The sequence below is a fragment of the Corvus hawaiiensis genome, chromosome 5, assembly GCF_020740725.1.
Source record: "Corvus hawaiiensis isolate bCorHaw1 chromosome 5, bCorHaw1.pri.cur, whole genome shotgun sequence".
In the NCBI taxonomy this organism is placed as follows: Eukaryota; Metazoa; Chordata; class Aves; order Passeriformes; family Corvidae; genus Corvus; species Corvus hawaiiensis.
The window spans coordinates 46389002-46410679 of record NC_063217.1 but is presented as its reverse complement, the minus strand read 5'-3'; the positions used below and the strand labels follow the sequence as shown (position 1 = coordinate 46410679).

The following is a 21678-nucleotide window of genomic DNA, read 5'->3' as shown; positions in this document are numbered from 1 at the left end:
CCCCAGTTTCTTCTGAGATTAAACTTTTTAGCATCTTAATGAAATCAGCCATCTTTGCTGTAGGAGCTGATGTTTGCAGCCATCAGGGCTCATGTTCAGGCTGACATCAGCAAGGATCCTAGCTGTGTTTTGAAAGAAACAGGGAGTGATGGTAGCTCCTTATTTGGGTGACTGTTTTGTTCGGACCATCCCCTCCTGCCCCTGCTGCCAAGCTTATGTGCACTGAGTCAAGGGTGCTGGAGCCCTTCCAGGGCTGGGACCAGCTGAGCCAGGCCGAGAGCCTTGTGACACCACCATGCACATGGACTGAATGAAATCTAAAGTATTTAAAATCCCAACTGAATGTGTTGGGACAGAACTGCTGAAAAAAATGTTGTTGTTGAACTTAATTAGCGGCGCCAAGTGAGCAGGTCCCACTGGCTCAGCAGCCGAGCACAAAGGGAGTGCGTCAGGTCATTGCAAGGGCAACGGGAGAATAAAAAGGGCAGGATGGAAAAAAGACCTGGGCCAGGAGCGTGACACAAGGAGAACTGCCAGCTTCTAAATGCTTGTTCAGAGCCAGCTTTCCAGAGAGCCCGGGAGGCTGGGCTTTGTTGTCCAGCAGGGATTATATGCACCTATGGTTGAGTTGGACTGAGCTTATTTTTCTGTAGATACAGGCTGGTTCAGCAGGACTTGTGATCTGGAGCTCAGTGCTGCAGCCACAGCAGCCTACCTGTATAACAACAAATAGCAGAAGAGTTGCTGAAGCTGTAGGGTTTATGCTGTGTTTTAAAGTCTGAATTAACTAGTTCTCGAAAACAAAGGCAGTTGGGCAGGCTGTTTTGGACATGGCTAGAAAAGACTGCTAACCCCAAAAAGCTAATATGAAACTTAAAAACTGCAGGTGATTGCAAGGAAAATGATTGGTCTGTTTGAGAGCATACTTAAGCATGGGACATACAGTACAGACTGAACTATGATGCAGCTCAGAAAAACTTCATGGATCAGAAGTGCCCCGTATGGTTTGGACGGCACTTTAACGGACAAAAGATCATATGGAGATCTCTCTTGTTTGACTGTCCAGGATTTACCCATGGACCTGGAAGAGTTAAACCAGTATTTTGCCCTTGACTGCAGAACTAGTTCATAACTAACTCATGGGGTAGTTAGACCCCAGTTTCTTCTGAGATGATGCTTTTTGGCATCCTAATGAAATCAGCCATCTTTGCTGTAGGAGCTGATGTTTATAGCCATCAGGGCTCATGTTCAGGCTGACATCAGCAAGGATCCTAGCTGGGGGAGCTGTGTGTTAAAAGAAGCAGGGAGTCGTGTTTTCTCTGGTGCCCAGCACAGCAGTGTCCACAGCTGCTTTGCTACTGGGCTGGGAATGAGAAAGCTATGAGCAAACAGTGTGTTGGCCCCAAAGTCCTATCCTAGCAAATGGGAAGATGCTTTTATTTACTCAAGCAATCTCTGGAGCTTGTTATTCCTTGAATTCTTGCAAGCAAAGCAGGATGACCCACAGAGTGATGCTGTAGGTCAGTGTGAGTTTTGCTGATTAAGATACGCTGCTTTTGCTGTGAGGAAAGCCTGAGCCTTGTACTCCTACACACCTGTCTGTGCATGTGTTTAGTCATTTCTCATACAGATTCCTTCTCCTATAAATGTCCCTTACTACCCTCCTCCTCTGCATCAGGCCATCACTCCTGCTGTCACAGGAGAAACCCTGGGGGTGTCAGAATGAGCTGCGTGCCCTGGCTTGTGTGAGCAGGCAGCTACCTGGGCCCATGGATTCAGGCCATGGAGGAAGGTTGATTTAGTACCGTGACAGTGGCAGGAGGCGTGATGCTCCAGCTGGGCAGGGTGACCACAGACCGTGCCACCACCCCAGTCTGTGCATGCCAAGGGGCAAGCAGTGCTGGGGTTTGGCTGGTACAGGCTGTAGGGAGGAGAAACCTGCCTGCAGACATTTCACAGGGATCTCAGTTTTCCTGAGTTCCTGCTGCATAAATTATTTGAATGTGTCTGCTCTAATTAAATTTCCTGTGGAGGACTTCAGGACTCCCCTTGCGTATTCATGCTTAGATATTAGGAAAAAGGGGTCATTGGAGTTAGAGTCTGCAGGTAATGCCATATAGATTTATAGTTTGAGAAAGAATGCCTTTCATTATCTAAACTATATAGGCTACATTACTGACAACAGGATTTAAAACAATTTCAGAACTATAGTAAAAATATTTAATATTTTTTATCTATTCCTACACATTCTTTCAGTGGTTTTAGGGAAGCTGACTGCTACCAGATAGGGAATTCATTTTTAAGCAAAGCAGTTAGAGAAACTAGGAAATGTGTGCTTGCCCAAAATACATGGAGAAGAGCCTTCTCCTCTCACCTTCATACAGATTTCACTGGAGTTTTAGATCAGAGCACAGAAACAGCAGTAAGATTCACCTTTTTCCCCTCTTAATAAAGTAAATGCAATGGGATTAAAGGAGGGAAGGGCCAGAACATTGCCAGTATCTTACTGCACATGGAGAGCTTAGTGGGATTCAGCCTCTTGGCTAAATAAGGAGTCTAAAGGAGCTGTAGTAAGGCTGGATTACAGAACAGGTATTTCCTATTTCCTCCCTGAGAGCTGCACTCAAGATCACTTAGAATATTTAGGAGACTAATCTGTGTGTTACGATTAGTGAGGGAAGCCTGATTTGTGATTTCTTCCCTTTTTAATAATAGTCCATCCTGTAAGTCCAGCCTGTGTCCCAAGTAGCTATGAATCTTCACTTGTGTCCTTAATTATGCAGGTGCATGGCATTTTTGTTGTGCCATGCAGACAAGTCAGAGAAGAGCGGCAAGAAACGGGGTCTCCAGTGGGCATGGGAATCCCTCCCAATCCCTCTGTGATCAGGGCCCATGTCTGGGCTTGCCAGGGGAATAGCTGATGCTGGTGGGTGCGGGGGAGGATGGACCCAACCCTCCAGGATCCAGGGAGGTGGGGTTTCAGGGCCAGTATTCACAAGACACAAAGATGAGCTGCAGGAATAAAAGCATGTCCACCCTGACTCACTAATGCACCCAAAGCTTGCACTTCACAGGGCACAGCTCTGACACACTTTTATTGTGCTATGGTAGATGCACTATTTCAAGGCTGTCCAGTTATTTGAACTAGGATAAAACTCTCCTGATAATCTGACATCCCTGGAGATCAGGACATGTTTTTTTCCTGTTGATTCATACAGGAGTATCTTTCTTTCACTCTTACTCAGCTGGGTGATGTCTCAGGGCGTAACTGCAGCCTATTCAGAAATATCATTCCACTGATTTTCCCAGTGGAAGGTTTTTTTGTGAAATCCTGGTTTGGGAGATAGTCAAATGGCTGGACATTTTATAATTGTAATATTGGACGCCTAATACAGATTTCTCAGATGGCTCTTTTGCTCGTCATTCAGCTTTAATTGGTGATAAAGTACATCTCTAGGTTCTTTCGCTCAATTAGAAAAAGTGGCTAAAAAGCAATCTCCTTTTTCAGGCAGCAGAGAATCTAAGCATGGTCACCAAGGAGTCTATACGTTATTCACAAATGTGTAGCTTTCAAATACAGTTAGATTTTCTTTTTGAGCAAGTCACTACTCCCCTCAAACAACAGCGAGGAAATAGCAATGTTGCTACTTCATAAAATGTTACGACAAGTTTGACAGGGTTTGGCGATAGAGCATTCAGCTGATGGCTGAATTACTGGAAAAAGCCCCTTATTTTTTACTAAAAAAAAGTGTTAGTCCTCATTCCTCCAGAGAAGGTCTGGGACTTGTGACCCAAAGGTACCTACAAATTTCTGCTTGTGTGTGTGTGTGTCTGCATGGGAAACTGTCATTTCTAAGCCTGTCTCATGATAGCTGAATGTGGGGTGGTTATTTTTGTTGGTAATACTATCTGTCTCACAGGGGAGAGGAGAAGCCAGCTCTATTTATAGTTCAGATTCACTGTCAAATGCTATCTTTCACAACAGTTTTATAAATGGCGTGTGACAGATTCTAAACTGGCACAAGCGAGCAGAAAAAGAGAAGCCGTGCCAATTCACATTAGTCGAGAGCGACATCATCATGAGGGTCAGGCAGCGCTTCAGAAACACAGAGCAGTCCTTCACTGAGCCACCATGAAGCACATCTGGCAGTGCAAATATTGCTGTGGGTGGCATTAAATCCTGCACTGCACCTCCAGGGAAGGCAAACAGCCCCTGCGCAGTGCCCCGGCTGCAAAGTCCTCTGCCCTGTGAGTAATTGGGCTGGCAGAGGTGGGGGAAAGTACTGGATGTGGAGAATACACTTTGCAGCAGGCAGACTCAGGAGATGGGCTTCTTATGCCATAACATTTCATAAATTCATCCTAAAATTGACTTGTATTGGCCACCTCCTCATGCTCAGTGGAAAAGTGTGTATTAAGTGTGCAAAATTAAAGTAATACCATGACAGGAGCATCTTATGTTGTCTTTTAAACCCAATAGCTAAATAATGCAACAAATCCTCTAAAGCACTTCAGTTTCATAGGAACCTGAGGGCAGTTTTACATATACATAGATGTGGATGGGGGTTCAGAGCCTGTGTGACCATATCAGGCTTTTTTCTTCTCTGAACTACCACGAATAAGACTTGGAGCTCCAGCACAAAGCAGAGTTAGTTAAGGTAAGTAGAAACCTGTGTGGGAGAGTAAGAGAAAATAACTTCTTGAAAATAGACTTGTGAAATGAGTCTTAGCCAAATGCATGGAAGATTGGAGGCCTGCTTTCCTGATAGTCATGTCTTGAATCAAATGAGCTAGAACCAGTGGGAAATACTGTGAAAGCCACAACCCAGTCTAGCCAGCATCCTTGTGGTTCATCTGGTTAGTCACTCAGCTGTAGGAGACATCTGTTAAGCAAACTCTGTTATGTAACGATGCCTTTTTTGTTGGTGGGGGTTTTTTTGTGTGTTGTTTCTCTCTTACCCTCTCTTACTGTCCTGTTGGGAGCAGTTGTCCTCTACCTCTGTGCAGAATCAAGGTTGTAGTCTTTGCAGTGCCTGTGTCAGACCCATTTGCTGTGAGCTTTTGGCAGTTTTGTGGTGGGACAGGCCTAGTGGCTTCTTCTAGAGCTGTTTTCCATTGGCATAGGAAGCATTGACACCACAAGCCCCTTGGACTGCACCTCCTGAACAAATCTAGAAGCTGAAGGAGCCCCTTGGAGAGCTGTGATGGTGCTAGATTCAAGACGTTGTTGCTGTATGTAGCCACTTGGAGATACTCAGGCTGGGAGCTGCCACTGTCCCTAAGAGCTGAATATTTAAGTCACATTGAACATGATTTGCGGGGAGAGGAGAAATGTCCCTCTGGTATAGATAACCTGTATGTAGATATTCACAAAGGAAAATAAGGGTAGTTACCTTTTTGCCTTTCGAAGCCTGTATGGATCCAGTGCTCTTCTGCTTTCTGTTCTTACAGAGGAGGTATCAGAAGTGCTGCCTCTGTGGGCATCAGCGTTCTCTCTTCTGGTCTGTTGGACAGAATCAGGCACTCAGATTCTCTGAGGCTGAGCATCAGTCAGCAGAGTTTTGCCTTGTCTTCCGTTGCCACAAATAAGAACCTTTTATTCAAGGATTAAGCTGATTCACAGAGGTGTAGCATTTGCAAATAATTAAAACTGGATTTTGATATGGAAGACCAGAGTTTGCTGCTGCAGTTTTTGAAGCCTTTTCTGCCTTTTTATTTATGCTGGGACTGACAAATATGTATCTATAATCTCTTTGGAACAGTCAGGAATCAGTGCCTGAGCTCACTCCAAATGTGCCTGTTATTTTCAACAGGGAGGTTTTTTCCATGTCATACAACACTGTAAAAAGAGGTGATCAGTTTTCCCTTTATTCATGTGATCAATGTATTATTTGCCTTTATCCATCCTTCAGCATCCATCAGTTAATTTGTGTACCTTCATACATTGAATTACCTTTCTTTTTCTGTGCCCAAGAAGACATTTAAATGTGCAAGTAATTTAATCCACACCTGAAAACACCAGAAAAGAAGTTTCAGATCAATTTCAGAATATTAGAAATGCTCCCATCAAGAATCTCTTTGTCCATGGAAGTAAAATGATTCTTGCATTTCGGCCCTAAGGACTTTTCACATACTGTCCTTCCAAAATTCAACAAATCAAGTTCTTACTTGGGCACAGTATCAGACCAGAATTTTAAAGTGTTTTAGCTAGTGGCAATCACTCTTTATTTAAAGAGTCTTTAGTTCTTCATTGAAGACTACCCAGCATCTTCAAACCCACTGGATTTTATTATTCATGTTAGCTCACTAATTTGTGTTCTGTATCTTTCTCAAAATCCATAAGAATTATTAATTCATTTTTATATCAAAGAGCATTTTAAAAAATTTTCATTTCCCTCGCAGCTTGAATGTTGCTCTGTGTGTTTACAAGAAAAAAGTTTTTCTTTATTACTTTGCTTCAGGATCGCTTCTCAGGGTTCAGAGCTCGATTTCTCAAGGGCCAGATGAAAGCAGGAGGGTCTTGTGGTGCTGAGATGTGCCAAGCTTTGCACTGCTGGCGACCCTTGTCTCTTGGCAATCACCCCTCAGCCCCTGGCACCTCAAATCTGGTAAAGATGGGATTCAATGAATAGCTGGCAGATACAGTGGCCTGGTTTGCACAACATTTGACATTAAAACTGGCCCTTACTCCATCTGTGTGCTTTGGAGTGGAACCAGGAACTAAATTTAGCAGGTCTTGGCTCCAGGGCTAGCATGACTGTCAGTCCTGCCTGTGGTGCTCGCTGTGACCTGCTTTCCTATCAGTTTACAAAGAGGGGGGCTTCCCTGATGGTTTTCAGATTTTTTGAATGACATTGGTCAGGTTTGTTCTACTCTTCTCATGATTATTTAGACATAAATATGGCACTGCTTCACTGGGTATGCTTTTTGGGTGATGAATAAATGCTGCTCAGCAAGGCAAGCACTTACTTGGTTTAGTAAAAGAGCTGAAAACAAAAGGGATGTTGACATTCTTATCTGCTTTTTAGTATTTAAGCCTCTAAAGCAACTGGATACCAGCTTTCAAGTTTTTCTTCTAGCTAGAAGTTTCTGTCTAGAAACTTGATGCTTTTTTAGAATAAACAGAGTCAGAAGTCTGACTCCAGTCACTAATATCAGATGACCTGCATTAAGAGTGGGGACTTCAGTGTTGCTGACTTCCAATGTTTTTTCAGATAGCAGCAGTAGGGTAGCAAAAAGGGCTTACGCCAGCTCTGTGTCACCAAGGGGTCCTCTCTGACCCAGTCCAACTCACTCTACAACAGTTTGAAGATGACTAAGTCACCTTCCCAGCTGCACTCAGATCCTATCCCAAACATTATAGGCTGTCAAACTAGATTATATTTCTATTTCCTTGTCTGCAATGGTAAGTTTGTTCATTATTTTTCCCTCTTTGACAAAAAGAGCTAATTTGATACTTGAATTTTAAAGACGCACAGGTCTTGAATAGGTAAATTCTGAGACAGTTTCAGTGCAGTACTGAAAATACTGATTTTTGTCACAGAACAGACATAATGAGGTACTACCAACTCTGACATTTCAGTAAACGATTTGTAAAAGCGAAATTCCTTTCAGGACTTGCTCTAGTTATCAGTGGTGAAGTGACAACCGAAAAAGCAGTATGATAAGAGTCGCGTGCTGCGCTCTTTCCAAGTGAGAAAGGGTGTTGCCTGTAGGGTCAAGTCAGAGTAGTGCTGTGCCCATGATGAAGAAAAATCACACAGAAAATAACAGACTCCTTTCAAGGATGCTATCTGCATTTTTTTAACTCAGGTGACCCGTTTCTGTTTCTCCAGCAATGCCATTGGTCCCCTCGTCGCACTCTGGCTAATCTACGAGCAAGGTGGCGTAATGCAAGAAGCATCGACTCCCATCTGGCTGCTCTTTTATGGAGGTGTTGGGATCTGTGTGGGTCTCTGGGTCTGGGGAAGAAGAGTTATCCAGACTATGGGTAAAGACCTCACTCCGATCACACCATCAAGGTAGGTCCACAGGTGTCATTGTGGTTGTGTGAACTCCGTGTGTGAGGCAATCTGAGAAATTGCTGCTCCAGTATTTTTTTTGTAATGCAGTTTGCTGGATTTGCTGTGCTTTGATTTTAATGATAACCTGGCTTCAACTTCTCTGTCTTTCTAAAAAAATGAAAGAAATAAGAGAAAAAGGAGAAAAAGAAAGCATGAGAAAAAGAAAGAAAAAGAAAGAGAGAAAGGAAAAAAGATAACCCTGTAATACTGAATGTGTTTAAGGCATAGAGGTCTGCGTGAACAGACAGCAGAGTCTTCTGCTGCTGACCTAATTAGCATGGTAGAAGGTGCATTTGGAAATGGCAAGATTACAGTGGCTTTCCCAGTGTGCTTCAGACTGTTAAACCCATATGTATTTATTACAGTAATTTTCATCTTTAATGCATACTCGACCTCTGCTGGTGCTTAACCGAATTACTAATTAGGCACGATTCACCGCAGCGTAGAGTAGAGAAGGTCTCTGACGCAATGAGCCATGCAGACGGGGTACAGCAGATGACTAGCCTGTGCCGTTCCCATTATTCAACCCTTTCTTGTTCTCTTAACTTACTCACATGACAAAAATCAGTTGGAGATAAAACAGTCGAAAGAAGAAACGGGTAAGACTTTGGCACGCTGCACGGTATCAGTCCGAGCTGATGCAAAGAGTGATTGTGAAGTGTTTTCTTATGCTTCCCGCAGTGGATTCACTATTGAGTTGGCTTCGGCGTTCACAGTTGTGGTAGCTTCCAATGTTGGACTTCCTGTCAGTACTACACACTGCAAGGTATGCCTTTGCCCAGCGACTGCAGTCAAGGCAGTCTGGACTATTCATCTTAAAATTGTGCTGCTCGAGTCAGGGATAATGGCACGGTGAGGGGAAAACAGCCGCTGACAGAGGATGGTTAGGTAGGGGTGTGTTAGCGCGTCTCGGTCATGCCAGCAACACGGGAAAGTAATCAGGCTTCCAAAAAATGCATTGGAATTGTCACAGTCAAGTCACTGGAACTGGCCACAGCATAAACTCCATAGCTGTTGGTGAAGAAAAACAGCACTCACAAAAACATGACCTCAATTTTAAAGCAAATGATTGCAAGGAACAGCCTGGTTTCCTCTGACGGTGCCATTTGAACCTGGTCGGGTAACATTTCTCCCTTGTTCAGAGGCTGCGCACCATTCATCATTTATACTTGACTTTCTTGATAAGTGCATGGCATGGGATTTCCTGCATATAACTCTTTTACTACAGGTTTTCCATCTGTCTTTTTTTTTTTTATTTCTTCACAGTGGATTTTGCATTGAAGTAATGTGTGCGCTAACGGTACTTGTAGCCTCAAATGTGGGTATTCCAATAAGCTCCACCCATTGCAAGGTATTGGAGTTTGCAGTGATCCTATCAGTAAATCACATCCACTAGGACAAACCATAACAAAATCCAGGAGATACCGACTGTTGCAGATTGCCTTCACTGTGCCATGCCCTGCAGACTGTGACCGCAAAATAACGGGGCCCACTTTTAAAGGCAGTACAGCCAAGCAAAGTCAGCATTATATAACTAATTGCACAAAAGTCTGGACTGTCTTTCACCCCTACATGGTTGTACTGAACTAATATAGACATATTAAAATAACGTAGATTCGTAGTCTGTGTGAACCTGGTTACGTGTCTTTCAAAGCCACCCGTATGAAAAACACTGCTACATCATTAAGCTAATATTTTAATGTCTCTCTTCTTTTAAACCAACTTGTCCTCACTTTTGTGCATTATAATACAGAATCTGGCCCTTGTAATTAGTCCTTTCAACTAGGTAGTTTGCTTTCTTGGTTTTTTTTAAAAAAAGACCACTTTGGAGTATAGGTACAGGCTGGGTAATGAGCAGAATTTAATTGTGTCATGAAGACATTTATATAGCTTGTAGACATCAGGGAGCATGTGGACACACTGCTGGAAGAACATAATGGGAATTTGGAGTTTTGTTCCCTGGGAAATTCTCAAGTCAAATATCCCCTTTCTTTCCTTTTGTTTCTCCATGGACTCCCAAGCTCCTGGACGTGCAGAGCTGTTTGTTTTTTTCACCCTCTAGCAGGATGTGGAGAAGCCCCTCCAAAACCAGAGACCCCAGAATGGCACTCCCTCTGCCTCATTGCATGCCACCAAGACCAAGCCCTAAGAAAAGACCTTGTAGGATTCACTACTGCACCCTGGAGACCTTGGAGCCTCAGGCTGGGGCTGGGGCAGGAAGATTTCTGGGGATAACTGCTCCATGGCATGGCAGGCGGGCTGGCAAGAAGCCTGGCAGCCTTGCCTGTGACATTGACCTGCTTTCCAGTAAAAGAGTCAATGAAAGCCACACATCCTGCAAAATGCCCAAAGTTGGTTCAATTGGCCTTTTTCTAGTGAAAACCATTTCTTCAGAAAGCCTTCCTCTACTGCAAAATCATTTATTTCTTCTACCCTGGTGCTCTTTGAGAAGCAGCCAAGACTGAGCAGCTCTGAAAGGCTGTTCAGATTTCCTGGCATTGACAGAACTCTGGTTCCTCTGAATCAAGCAGGGAGGGGAAAAATAATAACAATGTTATCCACTTCTAAAAATGCTAGCCTGAAATCACCTCTCTTTAAGCTGACTAGTATCAAATGCATGATGAAGAATTTGCCAGGGAGAATAATACAGCTTTGATTATCCCAGTTGCATGCCTGAAACACTTCTAGCCAACTGTTGTAAAAGAAAAAACACACTTTGGTCCAAACAAATAGACTGAATTTAGAAAGAAAATGTCTTGGAAGCCATAAGTTAATGAGAGGGGTATTCATTCACTCAATGCAGCTAAAAGCTTGGTCTTTTCTAACTGCAGAGCAAAATAGTTCTTTTTGAAAAATACTTCCATAAAAGCAGCTAATGTGGTTAGTCTGTGTCTGCTCCCTGTATGTAGCTTGCTGTATCTCATTAGGTGGATCATTCTTAATGGGAAGATCCACTTTGCAATAGGATTAGACTGTTCCAGGGATGTCATGTTATTATAACTGACTCGGTGTTTCAGCAAAATGAGATCCTGAGTTGAAAGATTCTAAGTGAGCAACACAGGATAAAGCAAACACTTCTAATGGATGTATTCCTGTATTCCTTGTTTTCTTTGAGGGCCCAGGGAAGGAATAAAAGAATTGTTAAGTATCATTTGCTCCATGTGAAAATGCCTCGCTGAAAGTGCTGTCAGCCACTGAGTCAAAATGCCTTCTTAAAAATCAGCAGAAAAATTATTTTGCCTTAGAAACCCAAAAGAAAAAAGGTTTGAAGTGAGCCACCAGCATCAGGTATTGGGAATTATTCTTTTCCTCAATATTTGCTCCACTGTGAAATAGCATTTGCTTGAGTGGGAGCCCTTCTGAAGGGGTGTCAGTCAACTGAATGTGCAGCAGCTGGATAAACTGATGGCAAATAAAGAGCAGCATCAAACAGCTGAGGTGCAGGGAAACCTTTTTGAGGTGAAACAGTAGACTGTAATGGAAAATGGAGACCAGGTGTGAAGGAAAGCTCCGAGCAGCAGTTTTCAGATCTTGTAGCAGATGTGGTGGCGAACTGGAGGTCGGTAGCAGGAAGAAAAGCATTAGCTTCTGGGGAAGGTTCGTCAAGCCCTCTCAGATCAGGACCTGCCTTTGGTCCTAAATCAGAGCCTTTAGTCTACATGAGGTAGTCACTGCCCGATGTGCCTGTCCCACATCTATGGCCAAGCAGCTTTTTCATGCTCAGTGCCTGCTGAGAGCCTGAACTGCACTTTCATCTTTGCCACAGGTCCAAGGGGAGAGGAAAGTCCCTTGAAAGCCTCCAAGCCAAGTGGGCTTGGAAGAAAGACCTAATCTTTTGAGCCTCCAAAGGAATTTGTGGGTCTGAATGCAGTAGCCACATTGCTCTGGCTACACCAGTTCGACCTCCCTTGGGATTTAGCACTGAAAAGCCAGTGTGGTGTGAATGCATACCTTCCCTTTCTGCTGCCCAGGTGGGCGAATGATCATATTGAGTCTTAGAGTACCTGTTATTTGTTCTCAGGTTGGAGATTTAGAAATGAACATTTCTCAGTTGTAATGGAGTGTCTTCACGTACAGATAAAATTAGAGTGCAGCAGTTAAATGCTTTGCCTCTGCAAAAGTGACTTTGCTGAGGTCATTCTGTCAGCTCTGTTTTGCCATTATGATTTTGCGGTTTTGAAAAATATTCTCTGTTGCTATGATTGAATTATCATGTTCTGTGTGTTCTTATTATACACCATTGCACAGGAACAAGAGACCCAAAAGCATTTCTGTAATGCTTTAAGTAAAGCATACTGAAGGCAAACTGCACTGGTTTCAAACGAATCTCAAAGTAGATATCATCTGAAATTCTACAGAAGGTGTAGTGTGCCTACACCCAAGGATTAGCTACTCTCCTAACCTCTAGTCCATCAAAAATCACTATTAATAAACTAAACTTTAATTATCTTTAAAACAGATTGCCAATGCCATCATTGCTGATACCATTTAAACTTCAGGAAGGACTTGGAGATTAGCGTACGTAGAATGCAGGCTTGCTCAATAAGTAATGCTTCTTGTTGCAAGCATGACAGACGGATGCTAAGGACACACAAAATAAAAAGCTGAGCCTAACAGCTGAGCTGCTGAAAGCCCAAATGCTGTTTCCTCATGTCAAGGCTTTGATGTAGTCACAAGTGTGAGGTTCCTCTTCACTGAAATACACCTCCACCTCCTAAATACACTTACACCTCCTAAATGCAGAACAGCATATTGTGCACTCCAGAAGTTTTCAGATGAAATATTATCTAACAGATTTCCTTATTGGATCAAGCTTTCGACAGAGGCCTTATTGGTCATAGAATATCAAGTTTAGTTTTCCCTTGTTCTGTCACAGGCACCCGAGAGTTACAGGGTCTTCCACAAGTAACTCTTCTCCAAAAAAAACCATTAAGCAGTAGTTAGAAGCTAAATAGGTGCTAGCAAAAGATGCAGATTTGATATCCCCATGTTATCTTTCCCTCATTCCCTGTGCTCCTGACATTTATCATTTTCCTGGCTCTGTACAAGGGGAGCAGCCCATCTTTTGATCTATAGGCAGGGACTGATACTCCCATTAAGAAAATAAGCAGGGAGGCAGGGATGGCACTTCAGGGAGCACATGCCCAGCTGTGTCTTGGAGTTTCCTTACCTTCAAAACAGGATATTCCTTCCACATTTCTTGCTGCTTTACCGTGCACTTTGAATAGACTTACACTGTTTTTGCTAACAGCATGGAAAGCACTTCCAGGGCAGAAAGAAAATGCAGTGTTTCTGAAGTTTTTGTATCATTTTTCATTGAAAATGTTTCTCTCAGTCCAGTTTTTTTTCTTAAAAACTGATGTGCTGGGTTTATATCTTATGAACTAAAAATACCTTTGAAAGAAGAAAAGATTGCAGCTTTGCCCATGACACAGTGTGTTTCGTCTACAAAACCACTGACCTACCCAGCTGCCCTGGTAGCACTGTCTTTGAAGGATATCTTGGTGTTTTATCCATTCCCCACCATCCTCTTGGTGTCTGTGCAGTTTGTGTGCCCCATAGTATTAGGATGATGTATTTGTCTGCAAGAGAGGATTTTAGCTCTGGATGCTTTGCTTGGCTAGCTGGTCCAGAAGGGCTAGTTTCCCCCACAGGGCTCAGACTGATGCATTTGATGTACTGGGTCTAAGCCTGCACTGTCTGTCTGCCCCCTGCCAAGCCACCATGGCTGCCACAGGGTGGGCTCAGCTGCTTTTACCTTGCCCCTGCCATCTCGTCTGTAGCCCGCAGTACTGGAATATGGATATGGTGTTTTGAGTCAGCACCATATGCCAGGCTGTGAGCTGCACAGAGAGCATCAGCAGCTGCTCGGTGAACAGGCAGGGCATCCCAAACCAGCAAGGAGATAGGCAGGTGGGACAGGAACCATAGTGCATATCCTGACCTGCTCTATGCAGTGCTCTTCAGCAGAGCCTTAAAAACAACTTTCCTGGTGTTTTCCTGATTTAGACTGCAATCTGGCCAGAGTCAGTGGACACTTGCTCTCTTCTCTATGGACTGAGTCAGGTGGAGGGCTGCCTCAGCTGCACTGAAGGCTCATGTACAAGTTAGCAGGGCAGGGAAAAACCCACCAACATACTTATTTGCCTTTGGCTGACCCTAAGACCCATGAAAAACAGGAGATCATTGACAAACAAAGGTTTAAGTACCTTGGAAGTGTCACCCTCCTGCCACCGCACCAGAACAGAGCCATTGTCATCCTCAGGGACTTCTTTATCTCAGAGCATCGCTTGGTATCAGCTGACTGGCATTGGTGTGGCCGTGGGCATGTTACAGGTGCTCAGACTTACCCCTCACACCTTGTCTTCCTCTCTCTTCCCCACGCTCCCAAGGTTGGCTCCGTGGTGGCCGTCGGCTGGATCCGCTCCAAGAAAGCCGTCGACTGGCGCCTCTTCCGCAACATCTTCCTGGCATGGTTTGTGACTGTGCCGGTGGCCGGCTTGTTCAGCGCCGGGGTGATGGCACTGCTGATGTACGGGATCCTGCCTTACATTTGAGGAGCCTCCTCTGCTGGGAAAAGGGGAAATGGCCAAGCTACTACCGATGGGAGAAGCGTTCCCGTGAAAGAAGCAGTCAGAGAGGATCCATCTTCCATACCTAACTTCTTATCTACTGTACATAACAATGTGTCATATTGGTGACATGGTGATGTGGTGCCATTTCTTATATATTAAAGAAATATATATGCATATAGTAGGTAACAATACCTAAGTTATATTATCAGTGGGGTGAAAATAATTGCCTAGAACTTAATATTTAGTAAAATTTGTACATAGTGTATCATTTTGGTGGCTATTTTTTAATCTTTTGAGGAAGAGTATGGATTAGGAAATGTTTCTTGTCCATTTGATATAAGAAGAAGCGAGGTACAGGACTGCGTAACACATGAATTTTTTAAAGCTATTAAGATACTGGAACAAAATAAAATGTGCAGAAGTGCTTTTCATAAAAAACTTTGTTCATATCATATTGATTTTTGTGTATCATAGCGTGATGGTTATGGCTGTGTAAATACTTATGAACAGTAACTTTTAAATGGTGCATTTCCCTTATATATTTTGGATAAGAAAGTTTAGGAAGTACCAAAGAAGCAGGGGAATAGCTTGCCGATATTATGTTGTTGTCTCCATGTGTGTTGTGTTCCCCCACCTCTAATTCAACGTTGTTTTCACCAAGCTCTGGCCTGTGAGGCTGGGATAGTACTGTTCATGTCTTAATGTAACTTTAAAAAAAAAAGCGCACACAAAAAATTAGTTCTTGTGACTTAGTAGGCAGCCCATGGCTCTCCACATTAGCTGATAGTAAACTGACTTCATTTTGTGGGTTGATACTTGAGTATCTCACTGCTCACCTTCTACCTTTCCCCTTCAAGTCTCAGCTCCTGGTTGCCCTGCTCTCGATTCCTGCGGGAGGACGGACCGTCAGCCTCCCCTCCTTCTCTCCATCCAGACACAAGCACACACTCTCAGGTACAGGAGCGGGGCCGTGGAGCGCACGGCACCCCCGCGTACAGAAGTGAAGGGCAGCAGCGGGCGGGAGAGGGCTCAGCCCTGCATTTCTGCTTGGATGTAATGGGTGCCCATGGGAGTGCTGATCCATGCAGGGGAGGATGTGAGCAGGTGCTGCCTCCCCCTGGCAAGTCCCATCCCACGCCATGGCCAGCCAGCCTCCTGCTGTGCTGCCTACAGCGAGGAGGGGACAGGAGCCTGGCCCTGTGTGGATGGATGGAGGTTGTATGGTAACCAGCATTTGGGATGAGATTTTTTTCATGGCAGCTCAGGGGAAAATGGCTAGCTACATCCCCTGCACGCTTTTGGAAAGCACATTTGAGTGAAGGTTACTGTTTTGTGGGTGGGAGGCAAAGGGCAAGGGGTGCCCAAAGGAGGTTGGGAATCTATTACTGTTTAAATGCTGCTAAAATTTTGATAAAATGTTCTTGGTACTCCATTGTGATTCTTCCATTGGTCATTCATACCAAATTTATAATAAAAAGATAAAGAGCCCCTATAACTGCCTCTTGCGTTTTTGGAGTGTTACTCAGCTGTAATGGGAAGGCTCCCCAGGCAGTTAAAGCCTACTCCCTGGCATCTGCCGCCTTTTGTCCTTTGTCTGCTCTGGTCAACGGGATCAAACCACGCTCTGTGTGGCACTGACAAAACCTCCCTTTTCTTCCTGCTGTCCTGGCAGCCCAGTGCCCAGCCCTCGCTCTACCCGGGCTTGGCTCACAGGCGTCTCTCCGTCGAGCTTTGGGAGCTCGTGGGCTGCTTCGGATGCATTCCCTGGGCACTCGCTGCCTCCAACTGCCTCACTCACTCTGGCCCTCCTTTGGGGCTCTGGAAGCATCCCTATTGCTGTGGCACCGTGATGCTCAGTTTCCAAGCCCTCTGAAACCCTAGAGCTGTGGTATAAATAGTGCTGGCAAATGGGTGGGACTGGTGGGCAGCAGCTGAGTGACCAGAGCAGCCAGTAAATGCATTGAGTGGGACCTGTGGAAGTAGGTGGAAGAACTCACCTTATCTTAGCACTTGCATTAACAAATGCCTGCCCAGTGGCCCAGCAGCTTCCCACCTTGTTTCATCTGCAGAGACAAACCAGACTTCTCTCACTCCAGCAGCAGGGACACAGCTGCAGCCCTGCCAGACACAGTCAGCATGTGGAGGGCTGTGCCAGCTCTGGGGGTATGTGATAATCCCCCAGCACACACAGCTGGGTGTCTGTCAACACACACATATATAAATAAAACTGCTGTGAAGGAAATGGCTGGCAAGGAAGCATCTCCAAAATATTCCTGCCCTAGCTACAATAACCTTCAGTGTGAAGGGAGATGGAAAATCCAAAGTGTCTTTCTTCACACTGCAGAAGTGTCCTTTGCCACCCCAGAGAAGGAGAATCTGCAGAAGCACAGCTGTTGAAACATGGTGCAAATATGGGCACAGTTAAAATTCCCTTTGCTCAGGCAGCAATCAAAATAGGTCTATTTTCAGCTCAAGAAATGGTGGGGGTTTTGCATTTTTTCAGTAGCATTGAAGCTCAGTGGAGCCAGAGAGCTGAGCTTGTTTAGCCGGGGCCTATTGAACAAGCAGATGCTGGTAGACCTCGACAGAGACATGGGGTCTTTGCGCCCTCCAGGGCTGCCCTGTCCCCTGGCAGAGCTCTTCCCACTGTGGCTCCCAGCCATCAGGGCTGCAGCCCTCCCAGGCAGGACATAGGACGGCATGGTTGTCACCAGGCAGACCTTGCTGCGTGGTGGGGAGAAGTGTGCACAGGCTGCTGGGGCTGCAGGAAAAGTGAACACCAGAAACATGTCAGGAGGCAAGAGAGACAGAAGCCTGATGCAAATATTTATTACAAGTAAAAACTGTTTTAGCTGAGGACATGCAGCCTGAATTTCAGAAACCAAAGTGCCTACTGTGTGCCTCATGGACCACTGGTAAACCTTTGACTCAAACCAGCCTGAGGAGAGCCAGCTGGCAGTGTGTGAAGGTACTAATGGACTAATTACCCTAGTAAACCTCTCCTCCTGCCTCCAGCTTTCACCCTACTGCCAGATTTCATGGATTGCCCTGGGAGTTGCTTTGCCTTTGCATGTCTGAGGGTCGCTGAGATGATGCTGGGACATGTTATTGCCACCAGCTCTGCTTGTGCTGCTTGGCAGAGTGCCCTGTGGTGGTGAAGTTGGTGTGGCATGGTAACCTGTGCATCCTGGTCTGTCCTTCCCAGCAGAGCAGCCCTGTTCTGCCAGCTTGCTGCTGCTGGTGTCCCACCTCCAAGGTAAGTGCCCTGTGTGCTCATGACTGCTCTGACTGGCTGAACACCCCTTGGAGCAGGAGCTCCGCCTGTGCCATGGGCACTTACTTGCTCTGGAGTTGGTCACTAAATGCTCCTTTTGGAGACATGCATGGTGAGAAAGGCCAGGAAATGCAATGGGGAAGTGCATGGGGCAGGACAATGCAAAGGCCCTTAGTTTGTTTGTGGTAGAAAGACCTGGCTTGCTTTGTGAGAGATCCTATCCCAGACTTGGGGATCTAGGTGCTCCTAGACTGCAAGGTGATGCTGATGGACAGATCCATATTTTGGAGGGCAGAAGACTGTTTGAATGAGTGTCTTGTGCTGTTACTTCTCTAGAGAAGGCAGACGATAGGAAGTGGTTTATTTTGTGGTTTGTAGGGTTTTTTTGTGACATTTAAGGACCTTTGGTTTTATGTTCCTCCTTTTGTGGAGATTGCTTTAGTGACACTAATGATATGGTTTGGTGGAGCATTGATTCCACCTACTGGTTGCCAAAAAGAAGTCTGAACTGGAGTAAGGATTTTATTGCCAATGTGAAGCTTTGTGAGCTTCCTTTTTCTAAGCAGTAAAGCAGAACAGAAAGGAATTATATGTAACAAAAATGTGAACTGTGCTCTTTCCAGGTGAAATTGTACAAATAACTAAATATTGCACACTTATCTTAATTTCTAATATCTTAGGTTCTAGGAGAAAAAGGCATTACTGTTGCACTGCCTTAAATTACATTTTCATACTGATTGATACAAGAAGACTTTTCTTCTACTTGTCTTGCAAAAGTAACCAGTATGTCACTTGAGTTCTTAAAACTAGGCTGCTGAACTCCTGCAGTGATGCTATTTTAGCACTGTGTTGATGAGCAAACCCTTTGTCCAGGGGTAGCAATGGTTTGAAAGATTTTTAAAGCATATTACACCACTTGTTCAACTAAATGCAGTTTTCAAAAGGGCATTATTTTTCCTAAGTGAAACAGTATTTTAAACTTGTACAAATATGCTGTGCTGTTACCAGCTTTTAGATGCAGTTTTTTTGTGTGAGAAGGTAAATGCAAATAACTAAAGCTTGTTTCCTTCCTTAACTGCAATCAGCTTTAAAATAGAGTTGGTGCCTGGAAACCAAGCACAAACAATGTCTGAGTTTCGTGGCTCCTTGCATCTGTCCCAGCTGACACTAAACGTCCAACTTCAGGAAGATGACTTCTCATCTGATAAACCCTAAATTCAAGGATGTGATATGTGCTACTGCAGTGCAAGTATTCACTGTAGATCATTATTCATTGCTGTGCTTCAGAAAGAGAAAAATGAGTGGCAGGTGTCCAGCTGATGGCCAGTCCTCTTCATTGCCCAGTTGCAGTCAGCCCCCTGGATGGATCTTCCCACATGATGGCACAGTGCATGCCAGTTCCTTTGCTGTGAGCAGCTCATGCAGCTTACAGAATTTAAGTTTCTGCTGAAGGATTTGTTTCTGGTCTCTCATTGTAAGGACATCTGGGGTTCTCTGCCTCTGAAAGCTGACTTCACTAATTAGGGATACTCCACCAGTCCATATCCCTCCCCTGGCACAAAGGGAGAAGATGCTTGTACCTGCAGATCAAGTTGCCAGTGTCAGGGGAAAGGCAAGGAGGATGTAGTACACTGCTCTCATGTGAAACAGGAAGATGGTTCTAAGTGGTAAAGCACTAAAGCATTTTTGGATGATACTAAAACTGCTTTCCTACTGTGAGAGGATTTATCATCTTTTTTGCTGGAGGGGAAAAAATATAGGAAGGTTAATTGAAAATGTTACCTTGCTATCTTGATATACTTTGTAATGGATGATCTTCTCTTGATCTTGCAAGACAGTGTTGAGAATCCTCTTAATTTCTCGGGAAAACAGGCACACCTGGAACTGCCCAGGGTTTCTGGTCTGAATAATTTTATGTATGCCTGATATTTCCACTCATTCTTGCTTGTCATGGAATCCTTCTGGTCTCTGTAATGGAAATTGTATGTGACATGTCTTTCACACTCATGGGCTTATCAAGGTGAAGCTGACAATTTCTCTTTTCTCCGTCTCTGACTTTGCATGATAACCTGTAGTAAGTCTTGGCTGCTTTCTGACAGATGACTGCTTCTGTTTCCCACGAGAACAGAGATGCTTTGTTACACTGATAAAGTGCCTGTCAGTGCTGGGGTCAAGTGCTGCTCAAAATACACCAAAAGCATAGCAGAACTGGCACAAGAAATTATGGAAGGGAGAAAGGGAACTTGAGGCTAGACCCAAGGACCATGAAGAGCTTGGTCACTATATTGGGAAAATGTCACAAATTCAATTCTGGGGACAAGCTTTGGATGTAGACAAAGATGAATTCACATGGATTTTTTTTTTAAGTCACAGCCATGTGCTGCTTTTGCTGCTTTCCAAAGTTTTACATTTTTTTTTTCCTAAGCATTTAGAACAATTTGGATTCAGAAACCTGTGCCCAGAATCTTTGAAACAACAGTCCAAGAGCTGTAGCTCTTATGTAAAGGTTGGCTAAAAACCTTTTTACATATTTGGTTTATTTTTCCTAAGCACTGCAGAAAGAGGTCAAAAGGCTTTATCAACTTGTGGGCTCTTCTCTTCCATAAAATGCTGTCCTTCCTATTCCTATCCCAAATAATGTTCATTAAGGAAATTTCCCTTCCTTTATGAAGGCTGGAGTAAATGCTCTTAGATATAATTTGAAAAAAATCTCTTGGATTTACATTATTTGTCATTTGTATTATGGCAAAGAGTTCTTACTTGTTAGCTTCATCCTTTCATTTTGGATAGTTTACATCAAGTGAGTGTAAAGATATTTCCTTTGTTACTGAAAATGACTCCAGATCCCCTTTGCACAGGAATGTACAGAGACAAAAACTTCTAATTTGTAAGAACCACTAACAAATATGAGAAGTTTGCAGATGGTGTTGATAAAAAGCACAAGTACCAGGATAAACAGAGAGGATAGAAATAAATGACGTGAGAAGGACATGCTAACAATACCAAAATAGCCTTCAGAGATCAAGAGGTTGTGGCTGAGACAAACAAATAATGGCAGAAACATAAGCTGCTGATAAAAAACCAGAAGAGAAACGTTGCTACTGAGATACTAATGGCCTTCCTCAAAATTCACCAGCTTAAAGGGGCTCCGTTAGAGTAGATTCAGCTGGCAATCTGTTGGTTTTATTCTCATGCCAACATTAGCTCTAGGGCAGAGGTAGCCACTGACTTTTCAAGTGGGGACATGGAGACGGTGGTCACAGTGCAAAGTGAGCAGTCTTTCTCCTGCTCTCATTATCCTCCCAGCCGCCAGGGTGCTTGCTCTTATTCTGCTCAGCCAGTTTCAGAAGCAGTATTCAAGGACTACATTTCCACTTGATTTAATTGAGAAAATGGCTGTAGGGCTTTTCTGCTGTCATTGTTTAGCAGCTATTTTTCCCGAAGCTGCAATTATCACTGCCAATGTCATTCAGTGGGAAATGGAAGAAGCCAGGACAGGAAATGCTTCAAAACCTCTCTGGTGCTACCCACAACACTTACTTGAGAGGCTCCTACTCTGAGAAGTTGAAGTTCAGATATGGCTTGTTTACATCTTCCATTAAGATTCTGCATATAAAGAGCTAATAAATATTTTAATACATTCTTCACGAAGTCATAAAATCCAACAGACCAGAAAGTTGTTTCTACCTGTGGTCTGTAACCATCTGCTGCATTTTCTGGTATATTGATAACCATCCAGTGGTACGTGGCAAATGCGATAACTTAG

The 21678-nt window shown here is 44.1% G+C and overlaps 1 protein-coding gene across 6 annotated transcripts in view; it reads left to right on the top strand.

The window, feature by feature from the left end:
• Positions 1-15348, top strand: part of SLC20A2 (solute carrier family 20 member 2) — a 56522-nt gene extending 41174 nt beyond the window's left edge. For 4 of the 6 annotated variants that reach the window (XM_048302892.1, XM_048302890.1, XM_048302893.1 and 1 more), the window contains 3 exons: positions 7836-8021; positions 8745-8829; positions 14456-15348. In XM_048302892.1, the coding sequence (XP_048158849.1) occupies positions 7836-8021; positions 8745-8829; positions 14456-14620 (436 nt within the window). In that variant the 3' untranslated portion in view covers positions 14621-15348. Of the gene's footprint in view, positions 1-7835; positions 8022-8744; positions 8830-9329; positions 9415-14455 lie in introns of all 6 variants that reach the window. The other 2 variants (XM_048302894.1, XM_048302895.1) reach the window with 2 other exon arrangements.
• The last annotated feature ends 6330 nt before the right edge of the window (positions 15349-21678 follow it).